The sequence below is a fragment of the Oryzias latipes genome, chromosome 3 (genome assembly GCF_002234675.1).
Source record: "Oryzias latipes chromosome 3, ASM223467v1".
Taxonomy (NCBI): domain Eukaryota; kingdom Metazoa; phylum Chordata; class Actinopteri; order Beloniformes; family Adrianichthyidae; genus Oryzias; species Oryzias latipes.
In genome coordinates this window covers 32,293,989-32,317,610 of record NC_019861.2, presented here as the reverse complement: position 1 = coordinate 32,317,610, position 23,622 = coordinate 32,293,989, and the positions used below count along the sequence as shown (strand labels likewise).

The following is a 23,622-nucleotide window of genomic DNA, read 5'->3' as shown; positions in this document are numbered from 1 at the left end:
GCAGTCTGAGTCATCTGGCGTGTGTTTGTTTTCTCACTCGTCTTTCGACGTGGAAGACTTCATGCTCCGAATCGCAGCATCTGTTCCAGTTCAGGAGAAGCGGAGAAAGGCGCAGCGATGACACATCTGCTCTTTTCACACTTGTCACGATCCGACCCTCAAAAGATGGAGGTTTTTATTGAATGAGTGAACTAATCAGATGGGGTCAATGATGTCCGTAGGGTTAAAAAATGACTAAAAAAGAGTGCCGTAAATCAGAGTTTGCGTAAACTATTATTGTGAAATATGTGGAGGAGGGTTCCACGGGGTTTTCCAACAGACATCCCTCAATTTCCTAAACAGATTTAGAGTCGCGGTGAGCCAGAGGCTTTCTATTCGATTTAGAAGCGGAGGGCATGCCAAAAACTTCAATACCCAACATGCAAAACATATTTTACATTAGAAGTATTATTTTTAAAGTGATTTAGCATTTAACTAAAAGTAAAAAATGGAATCCTCTTATTTTTCTATTCAGATCTGAGATGCAGAATGAGGGAGTAACATGTAAATCAAAGTTTACCTGCAGGAGAAACACAAAAAATCTAACAATGACGTTTTTATTGTTTTATTCAAATTGGCGGTTGCTTTTAGTTAGGTTTTGCTTCTCTCCCCTTTCTCACATGTGAGCTGGTCTTTCACTTGTTTCGTTGGTGTAAATGAAGATGATCTAGTTCTGCGTGTAAAGTTTCTGTGCACACAGAACAGTGCTTCACATGGAATTTAAAGAACAGTGGCTTTCACTGCAAGCTGCACTCCCTGCAAAGCAAGCGGGTTCTTTCCCTGTCTGCATGCATGCATGCGCGCATGCACAGCTCTCTGAGTAACGTGCACACATGCTTCTGCTGCATGTCACTCAACAGTAACACCAAATTAAGATACATTTCTTTATTTAAAAAAAAGAAAGGATTCTGTCCTTACTTTTCTTTACACTGGTGAAAAAATAAGAGTCCATGCAAAAGCGACAGAAGGAATTCCTAAGTAAGTTTTTACGCCACTCAGTACCAGTTTAAGAGAAACCGTGACAATAGGTTTCTCTTAAACTGCAACATTTTGACTCGCATAAATGTTGCAAAAGGGCCTGCCTTGCATTGCCTGAGAATCCTATGACTGTCACACTTAAGTTGCATGAATCCAGAGCACCATAACGCCAGTCTTAAAAAAAAAAAGGGAAACAATGTTCACCCTTTTTTGTCTCACAAAACTAATTTTGAGATGATTTCAAAACCTTGACACAACAGAGTTTTTTTTTTTTGTAATCCTACCCCGCTCAAACACACCTGCCTTTGATAACTGCCATCATCAGGCTTCCTCCAGAGCCGAATCAGGAGTTCCCTAAAGACCAGGGTTGGGAAAACTCCATAGCTATTATGATGACATGTCCAACAACAGGGAGAGTCTGTGTCAAAGAGTGGTTTACGACCTCATGGAAACTGCAGAGTTTGCAAACAGTCACACCTTAGTGACCGACAGCTTTTCCAAGATGATCTGCCTTATTATGATCAATTAGGTCCTCTCCTCTGCTTTTCTTGTTCTGTGATGTTTCAGATAGGATAGTTTGGTAGAATCTGTTCACAGAAAAACGGACCGCTTCCACTTTATCGACGGCCGGCTGCACTTTCTCACTTCATCACTCCTACCAACACAGCTGATTTCCCCAGAACACACAGCACTAATGTGACTTTTATGCCTTAGTTTACTTCCACTCTCTGGTCTGCTGGACAGTCGGGCTCTTTACAGGTCCTGCACTACGAAAAGAGACAACTTAAAATAGGAAAAGAACAGGAATCTTAAGAGGAAAATCTCTAGAAAGTAATAAAATGATCTGATCAAGCGGCCAATCATTTATACTTAAGAAGAAGTTGTATAATAGGAATTCCAAATCTAGAAACAATGAGATCCACACAACTGTTGAAAATTAGCTTATTAGTGAACTGCTACATTTACTTCAAAGTGAATGTTATGCCACCCAATAACGACTATTTTTTGCAAGTTCTAAGCAAATAGTTTGCATTTTTGAAATATTTTACATACCTAATAGTAGTTCATATTAATAACAGGGATAAACACAAGTCATAAGTGTAAATGACTCTGTTTGGAACAAAATTGAGAATCTTAGTACAAGTTGCTGGGTCATGATAAATCCTCATAAAATCTAAACCTAACGGATATTCTTAGAGCATAAATCTTCATTTCTGTTTCCAAAATAATGACAGTGAACGCAGGAATTAGCATCCAGTGCCATCCGGTTGTTGGTCACGTGACTCATTTAATTTGAAAAAAGTGTTTCCAGTGCAGTTTTCCCAAATATGTCCATTTCGATACGCCCCAAAAACCCCTCCTCCAAGAGCAGAAACGTTTTTTTTTCTTCGGATGAATGCAAATTTTTTTTTTAATTGTCGTGTTTCCATTAGGAGAATTTCTTACTGCAAATCCAATTTACATCATTTTCATAGTCAATGGAAATGCAGCTAGTGAATTCTGTGCAGATTTTGAGAAAGGCTGTAGAACTCAGAGAAGTTCAGACTTCAAACCAGGTAAAATGTAAGTTCGCAGTGTGAACAGAACCACTAGAAAATGGGTTTCTGATCACCTCCACTTTTAGAAAAACCTGTTTGCTTGTTTCATTCTGGTGAGGTTTTTTTTTTTTTAAACCAAACAGGGATGGATCTCTGTTGTGGTCCAAACAGCTTGGTGTAGAAGCTTCCTGAGACGGATTGTTTTGGATTTTACCCTTCCTTGTTATCAAAGCTTTGGTGCAGCCATAATTGCTGGGCTCGGTCACAGCAGGTAGCATGTCGCTGCACATTTCCTGTATTATGCTGCAGCTTAACCACTTCAGTTTTTATTAAGAGGATTGGCCGGACGGGAAGTCTTCCACAGACGGGCAGGTATTTTGTTCTTCAAAGTAAAGCAGCACATGTGGAATGTAGACGATAAACGTCAGTCCGGCCGAACAGACGGCCCTCCAAGCTGCCTCTGGTAGGACTTGGAAATGTGCTGCAGATGGAGCAAAAATGCTGCACCTTGCCACGTGCTGTGAACACGCAGCTGTTGCCAGGTCTAGATTCTCAGAAACTGTCTGAAATCCTTTTCGTTTGTACAAAAATTAAGCATTTGTTTGAAATCCAGTGACTGCACCACAACTCATTGAATATCAATCCCCTAAATAACAAGTTAAGCTGAAGATCCATTAAAAATAGGTTAAGAGGCCTGTGAACATGAAGGCTGTCAGTAAATATAATGGCAACCCCCTCCTTCAGAAGGTTGTTTCTCACAAATGAAGACTTCGGAAACAGAACTGAAGGCTTTGTGTTTATTGGAAGATCTATGGATGATGTCAGTGTTGCACATGGCAATTCATTTAAAAATTCTGCGATGCTGCGGTTTGGCTCATGGCTCACTTTCACCGTGGGATCCTGAAAAGTGACATGCCTGTTGAATCACTGAGATATAAACTGACTTCCCATCAAAGGTAAGAAAAAGAGAGTTTGGTGCCACAACACATTCAGCAAGGCAGGACGACAGCTCAAAGTACTTTGAGAACACAATCCAAATACGACAAACAAACGCAAGCAGGAAATCAAAAATGCAGAAATCAGATTAAAAAATAGACAATGGAAATGTTTCTGGTATTCTTACTTTTTTAAAGGTCTTGCCAAAGTTTGTTTTGATGATTGTTGCACAGAAAGGAAAGGCTTGATTAAATGCATCCCCATGTTTTCTTAGGACTCCTGGAGAAAGAGGTGTTCTCCAAAATGCCATTCACTGCTTAAAGTCTATCCTCTGTGTGGACAGGACGCCTGCACATGAGCGTGAGGACTGCACAGACGTGATCCTCCTTCTTGGAGTTGGCGAGGACTCCAGCAGCAGCAGCAGCAGCGTTTTTGGCGGACTGTAGCTCCTCGGTTGACTTTTTGGAGACATTGGTAAAGGGGGAAAAAGTTTTTTTCCAAGTCGTGTTGGGACACGAGGTTTCTTCTATTTGATGTATTACTGATGTGACCGCAGGCTGACTCTGTGACTGCTTTGATGTGTCTGCGCAGGTTCGAGTGTGATTTATGATAGGACTTAAGCTTTCTGGCACAGTTTGTGTTCTTTCGTGACTTCCTTTTAAAGCTGAGATTGGACTTTACATCACTGCAGCTCTAAACTACAAACAACTACTACAGTTTTTGTTTTGAAAGTCCCACTCTGTAATGTAACTGTGGCATTTTTTCTGAAGATAGAGGACATAGAATAAGAAAATTTAGCTTAAAATTGCATTTCTGAGTGTTTCTTTATTTAAATTACTGTGAACCAGGAGAAGATGAAAAAATGCTGTTTCACAAAGAAAAGAGCGTGTTTGTGACGTAGAAGATACGCTGAATGGACCACAAGCTCCCTGTTTTGAGCTTTCTACAGCAGGGAGGGAAAAAGGGTGTGGTTACTTCACAACAGCAGTCCAGATCTCCGAGGCGAATTTCTAATGAACTCCTAACGCTCAGCAGAAACTTTGATTTTGGTTAGAAATGGCATCATTGTGATTAAAAAACCACTGAGAACGCTTCAGATCAAGAGATGATCGGACTGGGAATTTAGTTACTTCATTGCTGACACTCAGCATTTGTGCAGGACAATGATCCCCTGGAGCTATGGAGATTATTGTGGGTTACTTTTCGAAGAAAAACGTCAAAAATAGAAAGCCCACAACAGAGCCAAGAGGAGCTCCACATGTAAGGGTTTTCTACTCTACTGTTTAGCCGACGTTTATACTTCATTTCATGTCTGTCATGGGATTGTTTTCTGATCTACTGTGTGAAATCCAAAACTGAAAAGGCAATAATTCAAAAGATGAAATTCCTCCTCTCACCATATACATTTTAAACAGAGGCGTTTCTGTGTTTCTGAACTGAAATCCAAACCGAAAACAGATGTTTTGGGGCTGTTCAATGAAAACAAGGGAATCTTTTTTGTTTTTTTAAATTCAGCTTTAACTGCTGCACCTCCCAAAACTGTTGAGTAACAAACTCCCCCTACAAAGGGCTTTCTCAATTCTGTTCCTACATTATTATGGTTTTATTAATCCTTATTATTATTGTTTGGTTAAAACAATCTTTTGTGAGCTTGTTTTTTGGTACTGGTTTGTGTAGAGAGCAGGAAGGAGGAAGACCTTGGTGGTGAAGATGGTTGAAGGGGTGGATCCCCAAAGATGTTCTTTCAGGGAGTTGGAGATTCCTTTTCTTGGTTTTGCAGAGTTGTGTGATCAAAATAAGCCCAGTGCTGGCATGAGAGACATTCTTTTCTTTGAGTTTCTGATCTAATTTAGTCTTTTTGTTCATGTTGTTTGCTGTTCCGGGCAGAAAGACCAAGATGTCGAGATATTTAGTGAGGAAACCTTTTTAGTCACAGAGCGTCCGTTTGTTCAACACATTTACAAGTCAGATCATGTTTTAATTTCACACCTTTTTCTGCTTTATTATTTTACAGAAAGGAACATCGCTGTTCATGTATGGGATTGAATTGGAGTTGGAGGCTGTGACACGAGGCAGAAAGATGGCAGAAAAGAGTGAGATTAGTTTTCCACATAGTTTGAGTGAGGTTCTTCATGAAATTTTGTTAATAGGACAAGGAGGTGAAAACAAAGCATGAAGGATGATGATCATCTTAGCCTGATATTGTAACATCAGTCTCACACGCCGGCCATCAAGATAAGATAAACTGAAAGAAAAAAACTTTCTTTTCCATCTTTGTGACTTTTGCGAACGTTTCTGTTTCAGGGGCTCTGTCTGTGTTTCACAATGGTCTGCAACAATGCTGGCTCCCCAACTGACAGATGATTCCCAGTTTATTCAAAAAAACCTTGATTTTGTATTGAATTTTGTTATGAAACAGAGCCCTCTTGACTTTTGGAAGGCCTCATCTGCACACATCAGACTCTAAGGCCAAATCTGAATTCCTCCCCTTCCCCTCCGGCTTCTCCCTGCCCTGACATTTACTTCTGGGCATTAGAGCACACCCACAGCCTTGAGTCCTCACGCCTTCCCCTTACAAGAACAAATTTGGACACCACTAAAGTTTCAAATGCCCCTACAATTGGAGGGGTAGGCCTTAAAGTCTCACTTTGATCGTCTTTTGGTCTATTTTCATAGCGTTCCCAGTAGTTGTTTGATTATGAATATGCAGTTTTTAGCCAAAAGAAAAAAACTGTCATGACGTGGTTTCTGCAGAGCGGCAGTAGTTCAATGGATAAAAGATAAAATAGATAAAAAGCAACGTAAAGATTTAGAAGTATAAATAATAAATATGAGTTAATAGATCAAAGGTTACTAAAAATATCCATCACTATATAAAAACTATGATTTATATGCTCACATATAGTGTGTTGTATTCTTCCGACAGTGGAGTTATGGAGTCTGATGGATCTGGGTAGAAAGGAAGATCAGCCTTTCTGTGTGTGACACTTCAGAGAGAGCAGCCTGTTGTCTTAACTTATCTTATCAAAATGGAGCGGTGCATGGAGCTTAAGGTCTTCTCAGCGTTTTTTCTATGTAAAAAAAATCTTTTCTAAACAGTTTGTTTTCGTCTGCTCCTGATTCACAGTGATATGAATAAAGAAACACTCAGAAATGCAGTTTGAGCTTAGTTTTATTGGTATTTGTCCTCCATCATCAGAAAAATGCCAACACCAACAATACAATTTTCATCAGAGTGGGTCTTTCCAAGTTGGACAGTGTCAAAGCACTGCTGCTAATCAACCAAACAAACAAACTGAGGGATCACATTCTGCTCTCATGATTTCTAAAGATCTGCTCAATCTAGTTCTGAATCGCTTGGTATCTGTTTTCCGAACTGCCTGCTGACCGACCTTTGGGCAAACCTCAGAAGATGGAGCATAAATTGCAATGACTTTAATAACTCTGTTTTTTCCTTGATCTTCAGTAGAGACATGGGGAACGGCTTTCATGTCAGAAAAGGGGTGGCGTTGGCCTCTCTGGTCGCAGCAGTTGGTGCCATAGTGGTCATCATAGCTCTCTCTGTGAGGCTCGCTCAGGAGAAGTCAAGAAATGCAGGAACACTTTCAATCAATGTCAAGCCCACCTTTTCTGCTCCGGAGGAGCCATGGGACCACTACAGACTTCCGAACACCCTCAGTCCAATTTCCTACAATGTGACCCTCTGGCCCCGGCTGGAACCCGACGCAAATGGTCTGTACCAGTTCTCCGGGAACTGCACGGTGGTGTTTAAATGTACGAGGGAGACCGACCTCATCCTCATCCATTCCAAGGAGCTGAACCTCACCCTGCTGGATGGATTTCACGCCAGGTTGACGGGCCTGAATGGACCCGCGCCCCGTCTGAAGAAGACCTGGGAGGAGATTCAGACCGAGTACCTGGTGGTCCAGCTTGACGGCCCACTGCAGGCCAACAGCAGTTATGAACTCTTCACAGAGTTTGTTGGAAAACTGTCTCCAAACCAGAAAGGTTTCTTCAGGAGCGTATACATCGAGGACGGCGAGGAAAAGTAAGAGGAGATCCAATCTTTTTGGTTCCTGTATGAAAAGTTTCAGATTTTCTAAGTTATTTATTTTGGATTTCTTCTTTTTCTTAATGCCAACATTAAAAAAGATCGACCCCCATTCAGTATGTTTCTATTGTTCTAATACGTTATTGGAAAGTAAGGCTGATTATCATCAGCATCAGTGGAAATTATTGTTGTTCTGCTGAATGATGTCACTAAATAAAAGCATAAAGAAATTGAAAAGAATGAGACCAAGCACCGAGCCCTGTGGAACACCACAATTGACTGACGTGCAAAGAAAACTCACTGTTTGTGCAAAACTTTTTTAAAAAGTCATTCTTAATTGTATGTAATAAATTATAGTAAAACAAAAAAAGAAAACCAATACATTTACAATTAAAAATATAAAACCTGAGAAAAACATTTTACTTAGTGCTGCTTTAAACTTTGAGTACAAACTCCTCAAATTAAACGGTTTTACAAGTTTTCTTTTCTGCACTTAAATTGAGTTTGTGGCTTAAATGTAATTTTTGCAGCTGTTCACTTTACAAATAATTGGATCTGAGTTGAATGACAAAAATTAATTTTATTAGTTACTGTGTCCTCCAAAACTCATAGAATCTCCATTGAATTCAGCCACATTTTAAACGGTTGATGCACAAAGCAGTTGCCATTTGAAATATTTTGTTTAAATATTAAATATTTCTAGTAAAGCTGTTCTTTTTATTTTTGGACATGCACAGGATCTAATTCTCTTGGCAGAACCAGATTTCAAATTTTTGGATGTTATCATTTGATGATGAAGATTTCTGTGCAGAACTATAAAAGACACTGTGAAAAAAAAATCTGGTTAAAAAAAGGTTAAATTGAAAGGAAAACTCTGAAATTATTATCAAGGGCATCTAAGCAAGTCTATGCAACTTTATTCATAAAGGTTCAGAACAAAGATTCATATTTTATCGTTATGTTGGGACACTATTGGTGTGATTACAGAGTTTTGTGCTTTCAGGGTGATTGCAACAACTCAAATGCAGCCCACATATGCCAGGAAAGCCTTCCCGTGCTTTGATGAGCCGGCCTTGAAAGCTGTATTCCATGTGACGCTCATTCATCCACAAAACACCACGGCTCTCTCCAACTCCATGGCCTCCGGCAAGTCCGTGTTTCCTGGACGGCCTGGCCGTTTCCTCTGTCTTTTCTACCTTCAATGCAGTTTTTTTCTCCCAATCCTTGACATTAATCAAACATTTTTTCTTCTCAGTGTTGTGAAAATGTATATAGAGTACATTTATCCAATTTCATTATTGGAACTTGTTAGTTTGAATCATTTTCAAATCATATTGATGTTGTCTGATTTTGATGCTTGATCCCTGTTAAAACTGCTGTTGTAGGCAGTTAACTGAGGCTGCCGAGACCCGCCATCACAGCTAAAAAAGTAACCGTGCAAACAAAAGAAGAAACTTCGCAAATAAAAAGAAACGCTGATGCAAATTTAAAAAAAACTGCTGCAAATAGGAAATGCTGCAATCATCAAGAACAAAGCTGCAAATAAAAAGAAACGATGATGCAAAAAAAAAAATTGGCTGCAAATGAAAAACCACACCGAATGTGGATGGCTTTTGCCGCGCCATGAGAAGAAGGAGAAAAAACGTACAACAGAGTAAAGTGTATAATGTCACCATTTTTAGTGTTATATCCAATCCATCTCTGGTGCATTGGCAAAAACAGTAGCATATAATTGAAAAAAAAAAGTTTACAAAGTAAAAATAAAAGGACTCTTTTTGACTATATGATAGACAGAAACTGATCAGAAACTCATAACAGCAAGCGAAACACAAAAACACAAGTTTTCACAAGTTTTCACAAATGTTGGTAGCTTTGATGTTGCTCTCTGTCGACCTAGAATTCAATCCATGTCCGTTGTGGCTTTTTTAATTGCAGCTTTTTACTTATTTATTTATTTTGCAGCAGCATTTCTTTTTATTTGTAGCATTTCTTTTATTTTTAACATTGTTTCTATTTATTTTCAGTAATTATTTTTACTTTTATTAGTAACATAAATTCTTTTTATGTATTTTTTAATTTTCTTTTATTTGCAGTTTTTTTGTTTTGTTTGCGCAGTCACTTTTTTTTTTTTGCAGCGATGGTGGATGTCAGGCTCCGTGGTTATTTTAAATGGCAATCAGTTAAATCTGATAATCGGTTAAATCTTAAATAAAACTTTATTTTCCATTGTTTTTAACTCCAAACAGAGTGTGTCAGCATCATTGTGGATGGCCAGGACTTGGTCAGGACCAGCTTTGAACCCACAAAGATCATGTCAACCTACTTGCTGGCTTTTGCTGTGTGTGATTTTGGACACATCAGGACAGAGGCGGGCGCAAGCGTTTTGGTAAAGTGAAAGTTTGATGGAAATGCATGAAAAACACTCTGAACGGTTATTTTTGTCACAGTGTTGATGGAAAGGTCTGTTGGGGTTTCTGAGGCATGTTTCTTGAAAGACAAGTTCCTGCATGATACAACAAAGTAAAAGCCTTCTACCCCGGATGAAATCTGCTATGCAAAAAAATAAATAAAATAAAAATCAAGGAAATGGATCATACACTACAAACTTTACCAGAAACGCTAAGGAATTTAATTTAAGTCTGTTAATTTTTAATTCAATTTCTTTATTTCAAACACAAATGGAAGTAAACGCAAGAGTTTAATTATAAAAAAATAATGGTTAAGAAAACCCCAAGGAAACCCAAAGCAATTTTTGTCTTGAAAAATTGAGGATGCAAAAGAAAAAGGGTAAAAAAAGGAACACAGCTTATACTTTTGATGATAATTTCACTTTGTTTTTAGGGAGACAAATTCCCCGCCTGCGTGTCCAAATAAAACAGATGAAAAATTGGTTTAGGCTAAATGGTGCATTTGCAGAGATACTTTTTAATGTGCAAGAAACTAACAAAATCAAGTAAATAACAAAAACTGCGAGAAGCTGTGCAGATCAGTTATAATATCTGACAAGTGGAATTATTTTTGGACTTATTATTAAAGAAATGAGTCAAGATCATTGAAGAAAAGCAAACTTTTTCACAATTTGACTGAAAGAAAGCCTTGGTTAGGTCAAACTGTAAGCCAAATGTCAAACAGTTGAAACCTCCTCATGTAAAAACCCTTTCTTGTGAAAATCTTTCACCCTTCAAACCTCTGAATTTCCTGTCATGTGGACATTCCTCTTCAGTGTGTCTCTGTCCTGCTTGCAGCTGTGTCTCTGTGCTGCCCTCTGCTGGATGTAAAGCCGAACTTTTTCTGCACCGTCACAGATCCGTTTTTCCGTTTTAGATCAGGGTCTGGGCTCGCCGGAAAGCCATACAGAGAGGAATGGGAAATTATGCCCTGGAGAAGGCCAGACCCATATTGCCATTCTATGAAAAGTACTTTAACACCTCATACCCGCTGAAGAAGTCTGGTAGGAGGCGATGTGCAGTAAACCACCTTCATTATGTGGTTCCAGGAGTTCTGTTTTTGCCGTTTACCAAGGGGAAGGTTTATCCAACAATGTCTTTTTTTATTTTTTACAGACCAGATTGCCATTCCTGGATTTGGTCCTTCAGCAATGGAGAACTGGGGGCTGATCACCTATGGGGAGTCTGTGTTTTTACACGACCTGGAAAAGTCGTTCAATGAAGACAAGGAGACAGTGGTGTACATGATCTCCCATGAGTTGGCACATATGGTATGACACACAACAATCATTTTGTAATCGACTGATCAAGCAGTGACTGAAACTCCTCTTCAGTGGTTTGGAAACTTGGTGACCTTGAGGTGGTGGAACGACTTGTGGCTTAACGAAGGCTTTGCCTCCTACATCTCCTCCCTGGGATCAGACCATGCAGAACCAACATGGAACCTGGTAAATGTTCTCCTTTAGAACATTTTGTTTGAATATTTATTCTTAAATAAATCTTCCAAACTCGCTCAATCTCTCTTCGGGTCCGGGAGTTGCTGGAGCCTATCCCAGCTACTGTTGGACGAAGGCTGAGTACATCCTTGATAGGAGGCCAGTCCATCGCAGAGCAAAGTGAATATCATATAGTATAAATGAATGATAACAGTACATCTTAAAACAAGCTTTCAAAATTTAGAAACAAGTACTACAAACATTCAATGAGGGAACCACACACTACATTACCAGAAGTATTGGCTCACCCATCCAAAGGTGTAAAAAAATCATCACTAAGGCATGCCGACTGTTTTCACAAACATTTGTGAAAGAATGGATGCTTTCAGGAGCTCAGTGAAAGGTACTTTTCTGAAATTATTGGATGTTGCAGCAGCAACTCTCGTGTCTTGTTCGCTACAGTTAACAAAGTAACAAACCCTACAGCTCAGCTGCCATTAGAAATGGTTTGCACAACTAAATGTAATGAGTTTGCTGTATTTTTCAATGACAAGGTTCAGGGCATCAAAAAAGCCATGAACCCCACAACACAAATAACTACCCAACAGCCACCTGGTCACTTTAAGCTAACTCACTTTGTCCTTGTAACTGACAAAACTGTCCAAGATCATCACTTATCTTAGTTCGTCTACATGCTGCCTTGATGTGTTACCCACTAGATTTCTAAAGTCTGTACTGAACATGTTCTCAGCACAATTACTCAAATAGTTAACATGTCGCTTCAATCTGGAACATTTCCTGAGGCCTTAAAAACTGCAGTCATCAAACCTCTCCTGAGGAAGAGCAGTCTTGATGTCACAGTATTGAACAATTATAGACCCATCTCAAATTTGCCATTTTTAGGAAAAGTCCTTGAAAAACTTGTTTACCAACAGTTCAATGACTTTCTCTTAATAAACAATTCATTTGATGTTTTCCAGTCAGGTTTTAGACCTCATCATGGCCCAGAAACTGCTTTTATCAAGGTAACTAACGACATCCGTCTAAACACTAACGCTGGCAAAGTCTCAGTCTTAATCCTGCTGTAAACGTTGCATACGCGCAAAAGAAGGCGTACGCCACTCTCTACGCAATAATTGATATATATAAAAGGCAAACTTGACGGGAAAATGTGCGGTCCTTCATGCAAGCTCTGACCCAGGCGTACCCCCAAAATGGGTGAAATGAGAAATGGCGACACCGTCGGCAGATGGAAGAAACACGTGAAAGTGAAAATGACAATACTGCCTCTCATAAATAACATGAAGACTTCACAAAACAAGTCTTACAATTAACAGCCTACACGAACACCCGTTTGATCGATCAGCAGTGAAACAAACAAAAAAAATCAAACGAAAATTACATATATATATGCACATATATATTCTCGTCAATGTGTCCGTCTGGCGGAGCAGATATAGGTGCAATTAGACAGATAGATAGATAGATAGATAGATAGATAGATAGATAGATAGATAGATAGATAGATAGATAGATAGATGTATTAATTGTCCACTGGGGAAAGTTATTTTCATAGTAAAACATTTCTTCATAAGCTACAGAATTATGGTATTCATGCATATGCCTTTTAGTTTGTTTTATTTTTGATAAAACCATGTATGGCGTATGTCTCGACCATTCAGAAAGCAACAAGAAATTACATTTGCACTGAACAATTTCCCATTTCCACGTTGATTATTTCCGACATCTGCAGCTTGTCAGATGTAATTAAATGGATGGAAATAAAATGCCCCATCACAATGCGTAATGACGCACAATGGCTGATCTTGCGCTCTTAGAAGATGTGGCAAATGGAAGAATTCGGAGTGAACGCATCTTTAGACAGCAAGAAGACTTGCTGGCAAACGAGGACGAATGGCTTATGAGCCGGTTCCGACTTCCTCGAGCCGTCCTGTTGGACCTCTGCGGGCTTTTTATTTCGGCCACGGTCCGAGGTTGTGAGGCTACAGCATTTACGGCGTCTGCCACCGTTTGCCACTCAAGTGCCTTTTTGGCATTAGTAATGCCCACACTGTGCCCTCCAAACAATATTTTTCTCCTCTTTTCCACCTCGCCAACGATAACTTCTACTTCACATTGAGTGAAGTTACGTTTTTTTGATATCCTCTCTGTGTTTGCCATGATTTTGCAATCAATGAATATTTTCGTTTCACGAACTATTTATGGGCAGCTATGGGCGTGTCATGAAGCCGCAAAAGCTGCGCTACATTTACAATTGATTGTGATTTATTAAGGGAAAAATCTGTAGGATGTGCGTGCGCACGGTTTTATAAATCCGAATATTTCTGTGCGTACGCACGTCCTATGTTTCATCCGTACGCCACTTCTTACGCAAATCCTACGCAAAGTTTTATAAATGAGGCCCCTCAGCGTTGCTTTTGACACTGTTGATCATGGGATCCTTCTACACAGACTCCAAGACTGGGTTGAAATTTCTGGCTCTGTCCTTGGTTGGTTCAAGACCTGTCTAGAAGACAGGAAATATTTTGTTGAAGTTGGGAGTTGTTTCTCAGACTGCATGGCCTTGAACTGTGGTGTGCCCCAGGGATCAATCTCGGGACCCCTTTTGTTTAACCTATACGTACTGCCACTAGGTCAGTTAGTTCGCAGTAATAATATATCGTATTACAACTACGCAGAGAATACTCAGATCTATGTGTCACTGGCAGCAGGTGAATGTGAGCCAGTGGATTCACTCAGTTATTGCATCCAACAGATCAGTGCTTGGATGCAAAACAACTTTCTCCAGCTAAACTCAGACAAGACTGAAGTCATCGTCTTTAGTCCACAGAAACAAAGAGAACATGTCAGCAGTTACCTTTACTCTCTGTCTCTAAAACCTACAAAATTAAGTCAGAAACCTAGGGGTAATCATGGAACTTTAACAGCCAAATCAAGTCAGTTACATCAGCAGCATTTTACCATCTAAAAAACATTGCCAAAATCAAAAACATAGTGCCAAAGCCAGACGTGTAGATACTTATACATGCATTTTTCTCCAGTAGGTTAGATTACTGTAATGGCCTGCTCGAGTCCTGACTAGAACCAGGAAGTATCATCACATCAGTCCTGTGCTCTGGTCTCTGCACTGGCTTCCTGTAGCTCAAAGAATAGACTTCAAAGCAGCTTTGCTTGTTTACAAGTCTCTCCATGGTCTGGCACCAAAGTACATCTCTGACATATTTGCGCCAAATGGACCATCTCGGACTCTGAGGACCTTAGGAACCTCAGGGACCGGCCTCTGGCGAGCCTAGAGTCAGGACTAAACAAGGGGAATCAGCGTTTCAGTCTAATGCAGCTAAAAGCTGGAACAGTCTCCCTAAGGTTGTGAGACAGGCCTCTACTGTGTTAAGGTTCAAATCTAGGCTCAAAACATTCCTGTTTAGCCGTGTGTATAACTGAAGGATCCTTATCGAAGCCCCTTTTCATTTTATTTTCTCTTTCCTTTCTTTTAAAGTACATTTTATAATGATTGTGTATGCTTTTAATCTTTGCACTGGTATGTATTGTGATTTTTGTATACAAATTGTGCCATACAAATAAACTTGCCTTGCCTTAAATTCCAGCGTGGGACTGTCTTAGGACGCCACCTGTGCAACAAATCCAGTTGTGAAATTGCGTTGCTCCTAAATATTCCACAGTCAACTGTAAGCTCTATCATGATAAAATGAAAGAGTTTGGGAACAACAGCAGCTCAGCCACAAAGGGGTTGGCCTTGTAAACTAACAAAGAGGGGTTAGCGGATGCTGAACCCCATAATGCAAAGAGGTCGCCGACTTTCTGCACAGTCAATTGCTACAGAGCTCCAAATGTCATGTCACCTTCAGATTAGCCCAAGAACAGTACGCAGAGAGCTTCATAGAATAGGTTTACATGGGTGAGCAGTTGCATCCAAGCCACATATCACCAAGTGCAATGTAAAGCTTTGGATGCAGTGGTGTAAACCACGCCGCCTCTGGACTCTAGAACAGTGAAGATGCCTCCTTTGGAGTGATGAATCATGCTTTTCCATCTGGCTATCTGATGGACGAGTCTGGGCTTAGAGGTTGCCAGGAGAACGGTACATTTCGGAGAAAAGCTGCCATCATCAAGTCAAATCCAATAATTGTAAATTGACTTAACACCACACTGTGATTTCAGAATGACTTAAGTGTGCCAGAGGAAATCCTGGAAGCGATGGTCGAAGATGCTTTTTTCGTGTCCCACCCCCTGTCTGTCAAAGAGGCGGAAGTCCGGACACCACAAGAAATCCTATCCCTGTTTGACGGCATCACCTACAGCAAGGTGAATTTAATGCTGTTAAACGGTTTGAAAATAGGACATTATTGCAAGTCTACAAACTAATCTACAAAAACTTCCATGGCAGGGTGCCGCTGTCATTCGAATGATGTCAAACTTTGTGACTGAGGCGGTCTTGACCAAAGGATTGCAGGTAAAACAAATTCCTATCTGTAATGGTTTACCCTTTCTAGAAGGTCTTGTAAAATATGCTAACCTTCTTTTACCAGACTTATTTAAAAGAGTTCCAGTATAAAAACACGGTTCCAAAGGATCTATGGAAGCACTTGCAAATGGTAGGATATCAATGCTTCTGTGTGCTGTAAGGCTGTTGTCATTTTTCGTGATATCTTGTAGACGGAATGGAATGATGTGTTGTCTTGTTAGTAAAGTTTCAAAAGGAACATACGAGTTTTGTTCTGCTGTCTGAAGGCGGTGGACGAAGCTGGCATCTCCTTGCCCCGACCTGTAGAGGAGATTATGAATCGATGGGTTTTACAGATGGGTTTTCCACTGATCACCATCAACACACAGACAGGAAATGTCACCCAGAAACACTTCTTGTCAAACCCAAAACATGTGGTGGACAGAACTTCAGAGTTCAAGTGAGGTCACGTGTTTCACCTTATGTGATCAATAAATAGCACCTGTCCTATCATTGTGTTTTTGTATTCTTGTCTTGTATGTGCGGTCAATGGATCTGTCTGAAGCTACACATGGTTCGTCCCCATCACCTGGATGAAGAATGGGAAAGAAGAACAAAAATACTGGCTTCTTTCCAAAGAGGGTAATACTCCCTTCAAACAGACTAAATAATTTGTGAACCAATGATATATTCATGTCATTTGAATTTAGATACAAACACAGACATGGCCCTGGGGCCTTCTGATTGGTTGGTGGCCAACATAAATTTGACGGGTTTCTTCAGAGTCAATTATGATGCTGAAAACTGGGAGCGCATCTTCAACAAACTAAACTCCAGACATGAGGTGAGTGGAGAGCTCCTGCAGATCCTTTTCAACAAACAGCCTCTAAACTTTTCCATCTGTCATTTGCTGTTTAGGACATTCCACTGCTCAGCCGAGCTCAGATTATAGACGACGCCTTTAATTTAGCAGAGTAAGGTCATATTTCTTTCAAGGCTTTTCTCCAAAACAAAAAGAATTGACGCAGATTCTGTTTTACTGAGCACCTTCAGTCTGGAGATGGTGAACATGACTGTGGCTCTGAGAACCACCTCGTACCTGGATAAGGAAGTTGAGTACATGCCTTGGCGCCGAGCAGACTCCCACTTGGAGAATTTCTTTCACATCCTTCGTCCAAGAGGGATTTATGGACCCTTGCAGGTTTGCAAAGAAACATAAATGTGATGAATTATGGTCAGATGGTTGTGAAACATAGAAAAGCCTTTTCGAAGTTATAAAGATTTTTAGTGGCATCATTATTCTAGTTGACCTCCCATTTTAGTCGCAGAATGAGCACACATTCAACCCAGGGGCAATTACACACACTAATAACCTTTAGAATGTTGGAAACCCACACGTGCACAAGGTGAACATGCAAGTTCCACACAAATAAGACACAACTGGGATTTGAACCTAACTCCTACACCCCCATGCAGCCCCAATACAAATGTGTAAATTTGTAGATTTATTTATCTCTATGACAGATGTTTGTATTAGGAGTGAATGAATAATGGACTCATTGTAAGCGCTTTGAGCGTCTGGAAAACTGCAGATAAATCTAATCTATTATTATTATTATTATTATTATTATTATTATTGTTTTTTTTTTTAAATATGAATGATAGGTTTGACAGATAGACAGAACTGCACCTGATAAATGTCCTATGTGTCTGTGTATTGTTTCATCTTCATACTGCAGGCATTCTTCAGAGAAAAGGTCACACCTTTGTTTCACCACCACAGGGAGCTAACCCTTAACTGGACCAAGAGTCCAACACGTCACTCCGATCTGTGAGAACATCAACCTACTTTGCAGTTTTAAGATAAGATCCCTTTTTTGAAATTGCCAACTGTCTTCTAAGTCTTGTGATACTATTGTCCAGGTACAACCAGATGACAGTCATCAAGCTGGCCTGCAAATTGGAAGTGAAAGACTGCTCTCAGCTCACCCTGACATGGTTCAGAGAGTGGATGAAAAATTCCACCACCAACAAGTAAAGCTTTGCAGAACACAGCAGCTCATGTTGACTTTACAGCGCTTACTCCTCCTTAAGCCCATAGAACCATTGGTATCATATTTGATCCTTGCTTTTCTGAGACCCCTTTCTCATTAGCCTAATCCAAACTTTCACTAAAAATCAATGACTGCTACAGCGAAATGAAGCCAATTCAGTCACCATTTTTCTCCGATACGGGCACCACCATCTGGAGCCAGTTGACAGTGATTGGTCCATGTCTGTATGAGTCAATGTTCCTCAGGCAACTACTGTCGCCAATCAAGAGTTGTTCAAAGTCCACACCCCTTCCACTGAAAGTGGCTCAGGAGAATTTATCAATCAAACGTTCAAGGTGGGGGCCAGCGGGCATTATATGTTTTTAGGCTTCTGATTGGTCAGTTCACAGTGGGGCATAAAAGTATTTAGTCAGCCACCAGTTGTGCAAGTCCTCCCACTTAAAAAGATTTTTTTCATCATAGATATACCTCAGCTATAAGAGACATCTTTTTAAGTGGGAGAACTTGCATCAACATGTTAATTCCACAAAAATCAAAACATTTCTGTCAATTCTTTGATGTAGTGGGCTCTACACTATTGGTTGTCTGCTGTCACTCCTGACAGAATTCGCCCTAGTTTGAGGGATGCCGTTTACTGCAGCGCAATGGCAGCCGGAGGGGTGGAGGAGTGGGACTTTATGTGGTCCATATACAGGAAAAACGACACGTCAGACCCTGACAACCTGATTTATGCTCTGTCCTGCACCAGACAGCCTTGGCTCATCAACAGGTCAGCTGCATCTATCTAGTCGTCGTCTCAAATGCCATTTTTATGTTTTTTTAATGGACTTTTATTCAAGAAAAACTGCATTTCAGGTATTTGGAGTACTGTTTGGATCCAGAGAAAGTCTCAGAGAAGGACGTCATTTCTGCCATTACTTACATGGCTTATAACCCCGTCGGCCAACCTCTGCTTTGGGACTTTGTCAGAACCAACTGGGAGGTCTTGGCTGAAAAGTGAGCCTTTAAAAGGATTGACTCTCCTTGTCTGCTTGTTGTGCTGCCGCATCAAACCTCTTAAACTCTTTTATTCTCTGTGTTTCGACAGGAGTTTTTTTTCTGTGGAGTATGTGGTTTACACTGTAACCAAATTTTTCTCCACTAAGTTTCAATACAAACAGGTATGGTTCCACTGATTCTCCTTGTTTAAAAGCCTCACCATTTCTAGTGTTAGAACAGACATTTAATTTGTAAAAAAAAAAAAAAAGGACAGTTTGTTGGCATGAATATCAGAACTTTTCTTGTCTTTTTGCTTTGCAGCTGCTGCAGTTCAAAGAGGAACTTAAAAAGCAGCTGAGCTCGGTAGATGGGACTTTTGAGGAAGCTTTGAAGACTGTGGAGGACAACATGAAATGGATTGAGAGGTACAAGAAAGAGGTGCATGGCTGGCTCATCAGTGAAACTTCAGAGGAGAAGTGATCCTGCTTTTTACAGTCCCAAAGAAAAAAAATGACCAAATGTTATTACTGGTGATTATGTAAAGTTTTAATAGTAATATTTTGAAGTCTTTCTTTTGAAAACTTTATGGCATAAGAATTTCTGATGTCAGTTTTTTCTTTTTACTTTAATGTAATGATATTTGAAAGATGTCAGTTTTGATCCACACATTGATTTTACTTGTGGAGTTCCTCAAGGATTAGTGTTTGGACCACTTTTGTTTACCTTTTACAAAGTTTGGAGACATTTTTAGATTTTTTTTTGGATGATATTTAGCTATTTGTTGAATATAATTAAATAGATATTTTAAGTTCAATTAGCTGTTTTAATGTTTCCCAGCCTTAAATGTTATTAAATTTAAGTTATACTACAATAGGTCAGCTTTAGTTCACAGAGGAGGTCCATGTAAATCTAAGACAAACCAAAATCAATCCAGCCATGTCATGTTTTTTTTTTTCAATTATAACCTTTTATACTTCAGCCAGAGCTGACTTAGCTATAGTCAGTTCCGGGGGTGGAGCTAGAACATTTTATATGGGGGAGAGGAGGGGGCCAGAAGACAAATCAAAGGATTAAAAATTCTAAACAGTTTTATTACATTTGTTTTTTATGTCATTTAGAAATGTTTATTTTGTTTATTTTTGCAATGCTTAAAGAAGCTTGTTAAGGAATCTTAATATAAAGTGTTACCAGTTAATCTTTGTCAAAAATAATAATATTTCTGACTCAAAAATATGGGGGAAGCAAGTGCGGGGCAAAGCTTTTTGCTGCCCCCCTGTTCCTCCACCCTTGGCCAGTCCCAAAAAACCAGAACAGGTTTGGGGGCTCACAACAATATACAAAAACACAGAAACACTGGAAAAAAGAAAATACATTTTAGGAACACTGCAGACAAAGTCTACATGCACAGCAATTTTCTGATCTCATTCCAGATGAGTATCCAAGTTAAAATGTGGGCATAAGCAAATGTGTATTTCCAGTCTTCTTATTCAAAAGAAGACTGAATGCAAAATGTTTCCACTGCAGTTTTGCAAAGCTGACTGGAATTCTTGGAAAACTAGATTCACTGTCGTCTAAACTTTTGAACTCTGAAAATAAAATAAAAATCTTGTAAAATAAATAAAAACAAGTGTTTGTGTTTTACCCTAAAATTTAATACAAGGCATAAACTAATAACATAAAAAGGTCGTTTGTGCCCTCATGGCGTCCATGTTTAGCTGTGCTTCCATTACACAAGTGCAAAACTTTATTGAATTTCTAGAAATGAAACAATTTGGCAAAAATACTGTTTCCATTTAATCTGAACACAAGCCAACTCAAGCAACAAGTCTCTCAAAAACATGGCAATAGATGTGAATTATACTTTGATTGACAGCAGATACAGTCAAGTTTCTGCTTCGACACTAGCGCTTATTATCATCAATGAGAGGCGATGCCGGGAGCGGCTACGGATGAAGCGATTTGGGGAAATGGTGGTTGGTGGTTTTATAGAGAATCAATTCCATATGACACTCAACTTTTGAGGAGCTGTGTAATGCTGTGGGACCTCTCGTGGCGCCCGCTGCAGCTGTGTTCAAGGCCGCCAGTGGTGTCTGGTTTTTGGTCACGTGACTGATTTAATTGGAAAAAAAAAAAAGCGTTTCCATTGCAGTTTTGCAAATTTTGTCAATTTGCAGTTTGGATTCGCCTCAAAAACCACCTCCTCTAAGCACGAAAGCGTTATTTCAATAAATGCAAGTTTTGTTTTTTTTAATGGTAAAATTTTTTATTCTACAAGTTTATAATCGCAAATCCAATTTCAGAGTGAATGTAAACACAGCTAATGTTTTATTCAGAACAAGCATAGAAATGGAGGATTCAGTTGCAACCTGCTTTTTAGAACATCTGCTTGTCTGAGAATCTGTTCTCTTTAGAAGAAAGTGGCTTAGAAACAAAGACATGCAGTGAGATACCAGGAAACCAGGATACCAGACCAGGAAAGATTCAACTTGTTTCTTAAACTTCATTGTTTTTCCCTGAAGGTTATCTGAACACGTTAATCATCTGAACACAATAAATTTAAATACATGTTAATATTTAATTTTATTCAATTGTTTTGTTACTGTCTGGATTTGATTGCACAACTGAAAGTATTTTCTTTTTCTTTTACCTTTTTATTAGGTAAAACTCTCAAGAATCAAAAGTGTGGCAGAATTATTTGTGATTGATATTGAATTTGTTTTGTATACACACAGTTTAAAAATTATTTAAATATGATATTTTTAGGCTCAATAAATATTTACCTGGAAGACGTTTTAGACAAACCTTTTTTCTGTTTAATTTTATTTGAATCACTTCTTGGCGTGAAGTCTGTCTGAACTTTTCTGGTTGAGCTTTTTGCTGCTTCAAAAACAAAATAAGGTAGAAAGATTTGCTTGAAGAGAAAGTGGAAAAAAAATTTCTTTCTTTGGTATTTATTCTGGGTCCAGCAAAATGTTTTTTTTACTTTTTCGAATGGGTTGCGGTCTTTTGTGCAAATTAAAAATCTCTTTCCTTCATCAACATTCATGCTTTTCGTTTGTTAAGTAATAAAATAAGCAATTTGACATTTGACTTTACTCTATATAACTTGAACAGATTCATAAATATTTAAAACGTAAATATTTGTTACTTTTTTTTATCTTAAATCCTAAAAACAAAAACAAATGTGGGGAAGAGCCACCTCCTCTCGGTGGGGATTCCCTAATTAAAGACTTTAAAGGGGATGTGACGCCTGTTTAGCGCCTCCTTGTTCCTCTGACAGCTGCAGGAAGCAGAGGCCAAATAAAAGCAAACATATAGAAAATGCAAAAACTGTGAGGTTTTTGATTATAAATAAAGTTTATTATGCTCATAGTAAAAAAAAAGCTTAATAAATACACAGATCTATGTACAAATACAAGTGAATTCATTCAAGAAAGTTTAGATTTTTTGTTCAGAGCAGATGTGGGAGGACAGACTTCAACACTGTCCTGAGAAGATCACAGCTGGATGTTGCTGCTGCTGAATCCAGAACTGAACTCCGTCTGAAGCCTGGAAATAGATTCAAGCAGAGAGGTTCAATAAATGTTCAATCAGAGGGGCAGAAATATTCATCTGACCAGGAACAGGGTTTACCTGGCTGGATTGCTGTGGCGAGGAGCGCTGCTCGTTCACGGTGCTGCAGCTCGTTTCCTGGGCGCCGTAGCTCGCTCTCTGCTGACCTTGGAGGTGTCCGAGGGCTTGGGTTGGCTCCAGGGATCTCCTCTGCTCCAGCACTTCCTCGCTGAGGCCCAGCTTGGCTGACAGGTAGGAGATATATCGAATGGTGAGACGCAGCGTCTCGATCTTGGTCAGGGTTTGACCCGCAGGAGCGACGGATGGAGGCAGGTACGTTCTGAGGTGATGAAGAGCTTTGGTCAGATCCCTCATCCGCAGTTTCTCCCGCTCGCTGGCAGTCTGGCGCTTCTTTCCCAGATACCTGGACCTAGATTTCTTTGCGGTGGGGCTGCTGGCAGAGGATAAGCTGGAAGGTGGCCCAGTCTGGCAGGTGAGATGAAGCTCTGCTGGGCTGCAGAAGAGAAAACTCTCCAGCACATCTTGTTCAGTCCCCACAGTCTGCAGGGAGGCAGGGGAGAAGCAGCAGGAGTCGACAGAGGAGGTGGGAGACAGGCTGCTGGCGGCACTGTGGTAACCAGCATCGGAGGACGGATCCGGACCCAGAGGTTTTTCCTGCAGAGACTCCCAATCAAACTGCAAAGGGTTCTCCTGGAACTGAAGGGGGAAGCAGAAGGACATCTCCATGGCGGCTGAAGCTGCAGAGGTCTGACACCAGAGTCTTTCCTGAGTGGGAAGAGGCAGAAAGGCTGCTGCATTTATGTAGTGGGAGGTGTGAGGTTGCACCTCCAGTGCTCACCTCAGGAACTCTGGGAGCAGGAGCGACACCCTTGGTCAGGGGGTCCCATGGGAAACTGGCACGTTTCTGGGCAAAGTGTGACCCAGCAGGCTGCACAGGCTTAAAAAAACGACACAGATCATGGGAGCGGGACCCCATGAACCAGAACCTGGACCAGGTCTGAGTCTGAACCCAAATCCCATCATCCTTGGGCCGGGGATATCCCAGTTCCTTTCAAATACACCATGACGACATCTCCTAAAGTCCTGGTTGATGTAATTCAGCAGCTAAA

General features: G+C 40.0%; 2 protein-coding genes across 2 annotated transcripts; one reads left to right on the top strand and one right to left on the bottom strand.

The window, feature by feature from the left end:
- The first annotated feature begins 6,753 nt into the window (after window positions 1–6,753).
- LOC101163069 (aminopeptidase Ey-like) lies at window positions 6,754–21,074 on the top strand. The gene is made up of 20 exons (XM_023953669.1): window positions 6,754–7,539; window positions 8,546–8,688; window positions 9,789–9,928; window positions 10,867–10,993; window positions 11,106–11,260; window positions 11,324–11,437; window positions 15,626–15,769; window positions 15,852–15,917; window positions 15,994–16,059; window positions 16,196–16,368; window positions 16,474–16,550; window positions 16,619–16,752; window positions 16,827–16,882; window positions 16,962–17,109; window positions 17,648–17,739; window positions 17,832–17,942; window positions 18,567–18,731; window positions 18,818–18,958; window positions 19,050–19,122; window positions 19,262–21,074. The coding sequence occupies exons 1-20, from the start codon at window positions 6,965–6,967 to the stop codon at window positions 19,418–19,420; spliced, it is 2,859 nt and encodes a 952-aa protein (XP_023809437.1). The 5' UTR covers window positions 6,754–6,964; the 3' UTR covers window positions 19,421–21,074.
- Window positions 21,075–22,302: 1,228 nt separating this feature from the next.
- Window positions 22,303–23,274, bottom strand: mesp (mesoderm posterior protein 1). Its single transcript, XM_004067463.2, has 2 exons — window positions 22,574–23,274; window positions 22,303–22,489 (listed from the first exon to the last, which is right to left on the bottom strand). The coding sequence occupies exons 1-2, from the start codon at window positions 23,237–23,239 to the stop codon at window positions 22,418–22,420; spliced, it is 738 nt and encodes a 245-aa protein (XP_004067511.1). The 5' UTR covers window positions 23,240–23,274; the 3' UTR covers window positions 22,303–22,417.
- Window positions 23,275–23,622: the final 348 nt, after the last annotated feature.

What these genes read in the sequence shown, in the direction of transcription:
- mesp (XM_004067463.2), bottom strand. Translation starts at nt 23,239, where the DNA reads ATGGAGATGTCCTTCTGCTTCCCCCTTCAGTTCCAGGAGAACCCTTTG. An exon ending in CGCCACAGCAATCCAGCCAG is followed by an intron (nt 22,490 to 22,573) that starts GTAAACCCTGTT and finishes ATCTATTTCCAG; the next exon opens with GCTTCAGACGGAGTTCAGTT.
- LOC101163069 (XM_023953669.1), top strand. Translation starts at nt 6,965, where the DNA reads ATGGGGAACGGCTTTCATGTCAGAAAAGGGGTGGCGTTGGCCTCTCTG. An exon ending in CTGGCTTCTTTCCAAAGAGG is followed by an intron (nt 16,551 to 16,618) that starts GTAATACTCCCT and finishes ATTTGAATTTAG; the next exon opens with ATACAAACACAGACATGGCC. An exon ending in GGATTTATGGACCCTTGCAG is followed by an intron (nt 17,110 to 17,647) that starts GTTTGCAAAGAA and finishes TTCATACTGCAG; the next exon opens with GCATTCTTCAGAGAAAAGGT.